Raw genomic sequence first — 8,534 nt, 5'->3', positions numbered from 1 at the left:
GGGATGGCACCATTGCGGCAACGAGTGTCACCACCAACAGTCACGGGCGGTCGACAAGGGCCGCCCAAGCGGCACCGGACCTCACCTCGGTCGCTACTGGAGCTCAGGCAAGGCACGGTGGGCTGACCAATGAGACGGGCATCGTTGAGCCCGACCTGTTGACGCTCACGCTGTACTCGGGCGCCACGCATGATCACGACATCTCGGAGGACCTGATGGTTGAGGAGTTCGGAGCCTCGCTCGTCGGCAGTCGGTTCATCGCGTGGCTTCCCTTGAGCGCCTACCGTCACCTTCGCCGCCTCCAGCTACAGGATGAGGCCCCGACAGTGGTGGTCCCTCAGCTAGAGGATGTGGACCTAGCGGTGGTCTACTATGAGTTGCAGACACCACCCCCGTGCCCTATTCAGTGGGGGACTCGCCAAAGATGCACATGGTCGACCTAACGGTGGATGCTGGCCCTCCCAGTTCACCACTAGGGGTTACCCACTAGGCGGTGGACAACGACTCCGCCAAACGCCGCCTTGACAGCTTCATCAACAATGTCACACGTAAGAGGGACTCTCCGCTGATTCGCGAGCCTCCCAAGCAACCTCTTGCTAAGCCGGTACTACCATGATGGAGCAGACGGTTGGCACCTCACAGCCTCTCCCGAGTGCCAGCTTCCAAGCAAGGTGAGGTGTGATCATGCAGCGTATGGACAATATCAAGGGTCCATCAGCGCGATCCGCTTCGGAGCAGGAGGCCTTTGACAAACTCTTCGACGACAACCTGACTGTATCCGAAGCCGAAGCGCTGGATGAGCTCTTCCAGGCCGTTGGAAAAGCCCCGTCCAGACAACCGTGAAGACACAAGGCCACCTCCTAGGTCATAAAGCTACGTCAATATTGGTTGTTTCCTTTTATGTAAATATCGAAACAAGAGCTCTTTTGCTAGGATGGTCCAGCTTCAGCTGTCTTAGATCGACCTCCCTTCAGCACTCGATAAAAGCGCGTTGTATGTTTATTTAATCTCCTTAATACAATGATACGCAAATCTTTTGTGTATTCGAGAGAAAAAAAAGATTTAAAAAGCTGGTGGATGGTAGCTTCTGCTTCTCACTGCTCAGAATCTGCTTACTTAAGCTGCTGTAGAATCCTCGGAGAAGCCGAGAAATAAGCTGTGCAAAATAGCTGTATGTCAAGGGTCAGCGGTACTGTTAACGCCAACACGGACATCTTTTTGAACGCAACACGGGCATCTTCAATTGAAAGCACCCATAAACTCTAAATAATATGATAATTTACAAGAATAAGCATGTCATAATTGCCCATAATTCTCTTCTTTTTCTTACAGTTCCTCCAATGCACTTACACTGGAAGGCAGCAATCAATGGCCTGCTCCTTTTCTCTTCTCAAATTATAAAAACGGAGAGAAGAAACAACATGTAAACCTAGAAGTGGTAGCAAAAAGAATTCGGGGAACCACAAAGGGAAAGGGGGAGGGGGGAAACCGGAGTATTTCAAAACTTAGGCCACCCTTGGTGCTGCCACCAACTGGGCACCGTGTAATCAGATCATAAATACACTGATAGTGGCGAAGATATTTGGACTGGGTGACATTGTGCTTATCAATCCAGTTTAATTTCTTGCATCTGTTCATGGTGCCCATTCAAATTGTCCATGGCTAGTTGGACCCCTGGCAGATCGTTGTCTTTCTCAGGCGTCTCTGCTCTCATCTTGCCATCTTCTTTGGGTGATTCTGCTCTCTGTTCATTATCTAGATCTAGTGTTTCTCCCTGCTTCTCATCTTCTCTGCTGGAGGTTTCTACCATTTCATCATTATTGGTAAACTTTGTGTTCGCAGAGTCATCAGCATTGTTCTGCTTTTCCTGTGAGGAATCCATGGGGAAAACAAGTTTAAAGGTGAGTAGAAAGCAACAGCGTGCTTTTGCGCATATATAAAACAACAATGGAAAATGTTGTGCATGCTAAAAGAATTCAAAATCACGACAATAACCAGAGGCTCTCAGATTGGAAGAAATGAAAATAAGGTGATTTTTGGTCCTTGAAGGAAACAGGTAGAATACACACCCTAGAAATTGGTGTAAAACGTAACGCATTCATATGGAATTCGGGGACAGAGCTTTACCATTGATGTTAGATAAAATAAATCTAATGTTTTAAACTAAAAGGATGGAATTCCATACTAAAAATATTTAACTTATTTTTTTATATATGCAGTTTTAAGTGGCAATAACAACCAACCATAAACATGTTTCTTATGTCTCAGAGTTGTTATCTTTCAGTCAGAAAAAATTACCTTGTTCTTATCACGCCAACTCAGGGAAAATGGGCCAAGCAAGTTTTTCCTTCTTGGCTGGAACTCCTGCGATGAATTCTGGCTTGCCTGAGTAGGGGATGCATCGAGCATTGATGGCCTAGAAGGGTACAGGGGCAGCAAATATATCAACATTAGAAAATTATGTCAATAAAGTGCCAGGAAGCTATGTAACTAAAATTAATCATCATGATGTTACATTATGTTAGTTTTCAGTTGAAAAACCATAGGAGGACAGAAGCGGCATTAAACAAAGTTCAATTGCCAACGGTGAGAAGTTAACAATAGAAAAATGACTGGTATATTAGCACTGCCTTATTGCTAGTTTTAAGAGTTGTCCATCTCACACTAAGAATTGTGAGAATAGATAAGACTGAGATACCTTGGAGAAGGGCAAGGGGACAGTGCTTTCTGCTGGCTAGATTGGTACTGCAGTGTAGCCTCTAACATTGTTTCTGCCATTACCGCTCTATTCTCCATTTGGGCAAGTGAAGCCATAGCTTCCTCATACTTTTCCTGCACATATGTCATGATCTTGTAAGTGCGGAACAAGCTAGGGTAAAAGAAGAGTAGAAGAAGACACATACTAATTTTGCTATTTCTGATAAAAACGATAATAAGTAGTCACAACAGTATAATTGAATCAGTACCCAGCTCTACAGTAATACAGGCATTACTAGTTTGAACAATTAAAAAAAAGGAACAAAACAGGATGCTTTCATTGTTTAGAGACCACTTGTTCTAAAGAATATCCCTAAAATAATGTGATTGGTGCAACTTGCAAGCCAGGTTCATGCCTGTTTACCCTAAGAAAGCCAGTACATGGCAGGCGGTCAGTGAAAGCCATCCAATTGAGCTTCTTAATTTTTGGATCATGCCTAAGGAGGAAAAAATACATATATAGCGACAATAGTCGTGATCAAAGGTATCATTCAACAGTACTACTTTACAAAAGGAAAAATATTTGACAGGTTTTCAACGAGAATCAGATAATTTCTGAACTATCGTTGCAAGATTTATTTTGAATTAGTAGTCAAACAGGTTACCTCAGCCAGGTACATTTGTTTCAATTAGTTTGCTTACGAGGAACAGACCCTAGCTAAGGCCAAAACTGTTTCAATTTTACTGAGCATTTTCCAAGCGCTAATATTACAGCTGCTGCTTTGATAAGTCTATGTTTATATGTTAACAAACACTATAAAAGTTATCTTTTGCTACACTGTGTAACAGACCTAGCTCAACTGGAAATAGCTTATGGATAAAACAAGAGAGCTGATGTTCAAAATAGATCAAGTCATTGATTAACCTGTAGAACATTTGCTGCGTATCTCTGAGCAGCAGCATCCTGCTCGGCTGAGATGCGAGCTTCCTCTGCAATTTTCAGTTCTTGTTCGACACGCATCAGGACCTTTAACAAGACTCCTGGTTAGGGTATATGTAGTATAGAAATGCATATAGATAATGGACAGAGAGCAACTTTACCTGAAACATTGCTTGCTCCTGTTCCTGCTTGTCTGACAGAGCCTGTCTTAGTTCAGATATTTCTTGTTCCAACTGCTCAACCTGAAAGAAAAAAGTGCAAATATGTTCAGTTCCATTGCTCTAAGAACACAAAAGGTCCTTAGCCTACCAATAAAACTTTGATAAATTTGCTAAATTATTCTTAAAAGTCATATAGTAACTTATACTCCATAAATTTTACTTCATTTAATGGTGAAATGTCTATTAATAACAGATTCATACTTATGCTGTTATACCTTATGAAGACAAGCTAAATAAACATAGTTAGAAGCGATTTTCCCAACGAACTAAATAGTACTCCCTACATTACAACATAGACCTTTTGCTCAGGAGTTTCAAAATAAATGTTCTTATGTTCATTAATGAAAGCAAGAGTGCAGTCCGACCTCTACCACTAATTTAATATGTCAAAGAGGTTTCGTTACGTTATCGTAGCATGTATTGCAATTTGCAAGTTGATAGGGCACTTTTGCATGTGTTGCCATTTCTCATTAACTTTTCTTTCATTCCTATGCGTATGCGCATGACTGTTGTGGGCTTGAACGAGATACGAAGATAATACCGTGCAATCTAGATTCTAGATATTTCCATAATTGAATATTTTTCTCTGTAAATAACAGGAAAGTACTCTATACCTTTGCACTTAATTGGCGCCTATTGTCTTGCTTAACCATTTCCATAAGTGCTGTTTCTAGTTCATCAGCTCTGCAAAAGCAAAAAGAAGAAAGAAAAAGGTAAAAGAACAGTTCAACTGAAAAGAAAATACTCAGCTGAAAGGGCATGATTGTACTGTTTAAAAATATCTCGTGTTTAACAGTTTCACAGCATGAGTAACAATGGCTAGAACTTTACATCAGTAAATAGTTTGCTCATGCTTGCTTCCAAAAACAGTCGATTCTTTTTTTTATATTTCGTACAATGTATGTGGTCAACCAAGTCAGGAATTTTGGATATATTTCCAGCGATGATGGTGGATTTGTGAGGTGAAAAAAAAATTAGCAGCTTCAGTTCATATTACTAAAGAAAACTACGGAGTAGTCCCCAGGAAGCACATGAAAAGAAAAGGAGAAAATTACCCATCCCAATGCATCAATTATAACATTAACTGCTGGTTAAATCTAGTGAGAAACTCAAACTGTAATCACATGTAAAACTTTTCCAGCATCTTATGACAAAACAAGTGATGGAGACTTGGAAAGGAATAACCGAATAAGCAGACCTGAGAACAGCTGATCTTCTCTCCTCTAGGAGTCGGCACAACTCCAACTTCAGCCAGGCAACCTGTGGTGTTAAAACTAAGCATTACTACCATGGGACGATAAACTACAGAAAATTCTTGTCTTGATCAAACACAAGGAAAAGAAGATGGCAGTGGCAAAGATGAAACTCTTCGAGTATATAGATAACAGAATTTAGAGACTATGATTGAGAAGGCTACCTGGTCCTTTGGATCAGGCAAAGAATCAATCTCAGAATTCACTGTCACGCCACCATACTCGTCATCCATGTTTCCAGGATCACTTTCTTGATTGCCATCCCCATCTCCCACATCACTCAACTGGTCTGCTGAATCGCTTAAAGAAACCAGCGGTTCAGGGTCACGTTTAAAGTTATACAGTTTTGATGCAAGACCATTGGTATCCGTCCAAACACCTAGACCTTTCGCTCTTTCTTCCATCGCAGATATAACAGGTGGGCGGTGTTTATTACTCAGTTTTTGCAATATTGTTTCATTTACGGATTGATATCCCATACGAGCTGTCAAGACAAGCTGACTGCTGTCAAAAGTGGAACCAGCTAAAGATTGCAAAAGGGTAACTGCATCACCGGCATCTTTTGTAGTCACAAGTGCATGGCCTGCAATTAACACAAGCATGAGTCTACAGACATCCTTAGAAGAATTCTGTCTATCTGGCTACAATTTTTTGTTTTTGGAAATTGAAATGAAGCAAAAGTATTTCCCAGTACCATAGAACTCCAGTAGCGCAAGAGCTGTTCGGAACAGCATTACTCTGTTTCCATCGAACAAAAGTACATCCCAGACACGGAGAACTGAAATGTAAAATTCAGAAGTAAACATGATGTAAAGTTTTGTCGAATATATGTCTGTGATCACTACAAGCAGGTTTCATTGCTTACATAGAGTTAGTGTGTTTTATATGGTCTTCCTGGGTACCCTATAAGCACCAATAATATATAATACAGGCCTAGTTATCTTTCACACCTTTTAGTGAATGCTTACTTTACCACTTCTCAATTCTCATTCGCTCTCAGTCTCTCCTTTTAAAGACCTAGATCAGAATCATCTAGTTTCCTTTTCTTAGATAGAGGTTTTGATCACTATTTCCCTTGCATGAGATCACGATTGTTCATGTGTACATTAGAAGCAATGCCGAGTCCAAAATTAGAAATGTCAATGTGCTTGGTGAAGTTAACCCCATCACATTAGCTAAACCATACTTATAGACAATGTTCTTCTACAAGTACTCGGTAATGGAAATAATGTAAAATAAAGTCTAACCACTTTCCCAGGGAAGCACATTTGTGAAGATGGATAAGAACCATGGCCCAGTAACCCATGCAACTTGAAGACCAAGGTAATCCAGGTGATTTGCTGCATCAAGAAAGTATGTTAAATCCTAATGCTTGGATTTTTTTCACATTAGGGCAGAAAGAGTTACATGCCACCAATATTAAAATTTATTCATGATAGGTTGCTAACCTAATTTAGGGAACTTCTCTCGAACTAACTCCTCTAAAACAAGCTGGTCCACCTGAAGGACAACCAAAATTTGGCCTCCGCATGAGAATGAATTGAACTGGGGGCTTCAAGCACCCCTAACATGCAAAACAAACATTACTGAGTGAGAAACAGACAATTCACGATACCTGTGACTCGATCATTTCTTCAGAAAAGTAGCCATCAAAATAGTCATCCATAATCCCAACCAATGTCCTGTAACATACACCAGCCATAAATTTAACAGATTATTTAATCCAACAACAACATGAAATACAACAAATTGTCCTGGGGCATACCAAAATGCATTCTCCTCTGGCATCAATAGAAGCAAGAGACCAGCAAAAAAATTCATTGCCTACAGTATTCAATAGACAAATCTATACTGAGAGAAATGTTGGATTTCTGAGATAAAATGCTGATAAACAATAAAGTACACACAGAACATTGATTGAGAAAGACTGCAATTATTTCATATTTGTTGGAAGCATTAAATGTTAGGTTTTAGATTCACTTGTGTGGAGTGAGATGAGGTATTCAAGCAACAAATCTATGCTAAGAGAAATGTTGGATTTCTGAGATAAAATGTTGGTAAACAATAATGTCACAGAATATTGATTGAGAAAGACTGTAATTATTTCATATTTGTTGGAAGCATTGAATGTTAGATTTTCGATTCACTTATGTAGGGTGAGATGAGAACTAAAAAATATATATTCGTCCGCCTTTTTGGAGATCCAAAGAAGCAATTGACTTTTGGTAAGATAAAAGGCAATAATGAGGATCAATGTGTGAAGGGTAGATTTACCTGGCAGTAACCAACTGATGGGTTGTGTTTCGCATAAGCTATAAGCAAGCGTCTCAAAGCATTTCTTCCATCCTCATCTAAAGCAGGATGACCAGGAAAAGTTCTGGGCAAGTCCTATAAGGACCAAGGTATTAGACTTTCCAGCACAACAGTATATTTTATCTAAAAAATACAAGACGCTTCACCGTGAAAATGTCCATAAACAGCTACCTTATCTATTTGCCCAATCCACTTTTCGTGGACACCTTCGGAGGTTGGAGAATCTGAACATTTGTTATCTAATTCACCCTCTGCTGCAAGACTATCATAATACCCTTCTACTCTGCGAGCTCCAGTACCAACAAAAGCTTGCCATAGCTGTCACCGGAAAAGCACAAAGCTGCTGAATGAGCTGAATAAATCAAAACTAAAAGAATGAAAGAAAATGCTCCAGGTGATCAGGCTGCACCTCTCCCCTCAAAGCCATTGGTAGTCCACCATGGACCAGACACTCCAACTCTTCCTTTGAAATGTAATTTTCTTCTTGACTCCTGCTTCCGACATCAGCATTCCCAGTATCACTCGACTGCACTTCTTGGCTCGGATCAACCTTATCTACATCATAGAATTCGTCATCTGAATCCTCTGACAACTTGCCCTCTTCAACTTTCACAGGATGGGTTCCGTCCTTTGCTTGCTGCTTGCCAGCAGAAGATTGCTTCTTCTCAATGCGCAGGCTCATCATCTGCTCGATGTTGTTCAAGGACGATCTAATTGGCGTCCATATTTCAATCTTCCGTGGCCCTGCTACCGTCTTCTCATGCAGCGATTCAGAACCAGCGTCCTGCCCAGATGACTCAGGCTGCCTCTCCAGAAAATTCTTCCATCTATCAGATCTCTCCTCCTCTTCCTCCTACAAGTACAGGACCAAATAGGTGTGCAGCATGTCAAGATCAGACAATGCAGATGAAAATTGAGGAGTGTGTCTTCTACCTTGTAGATGCCAGCGTACTCCTTGTAACGCTGCAGGTGTTGCGGCCGCACAGCAAAGCCGTATGCATCCCTGATTCAATCACATAGCATCAAAAAGGAGTGTTTCCAACTAAAATGCAGCAACCTAGCGCTTGAAACATGTGCATCCCCTCCCAGATTCAAAGCAGCGAGAGGTAC

General features: G+C 41.0%; 1 protein-coding gene across 1 annotated transcript; it reads right to left on the bottom strand.

The window, feature by feature from the left end:
* Positions 1–1,223: 1,223 nt before the first annotated feature.
* On the bottom strand, positions 1,224–8,483 carry LOC136531811 (uncharacterized). The gene is made up of 17 exons (XM_066524446.1): positions 8,358–8,483; positions 7,834–8,277; positions 7,596–7,742; positions 7,386–7,499; positions 6,877–6,935; positions 6,727–6,793; positions 6,560–6,611; positions 6,359–6,451; positions 5,806–5,889; positions 5,276–5,694; positions 5,057–5,118; positions 4,473–4,542; positions 3,799–3,879; positions 3,623–3,724; positions 2,699–2,832; positions 2,299–2,416; positions 1,224–1,867 (listed from the first exon to the last, which is right to left on the bottom strand). Exons 2-17 carry the CDS (start codon positions 8,107–8,109, stop codon positions 1,607–1,609), a joined length of 2,139 nt encoding a protein of 712 aa, XP_066380543.1. The 5' UTR covers positions 8,110–8,277; positions 8,358–8,483; the 3' UTR covers positions 1,224–1,606.
* Between the last annotated feature and the right edge of the window lie 51 nt (positions 8,484–8,534).

Source organism: Miscanthus floridulus, unplaced genomic scaffold, assembly GCF_019320115.1.
Source record: "Miscanthus floridulus cultivar M001 unplaced genomic scaffold, ASM1932011v1 fs_452_1_2, whole genome shotgun sequence".
In the NCBI taxonomy this organism is placed as follows: domain Eukaryota; kingdom Viridiplantae; phylum Streptophyta; class Magnoliopsida; order Poales; family Poaceae; genus Miscanthus; species Miscanthus floridulus.
This window is presented reverse-complemented; position numbering and strand designations above follow the sequence as displayed.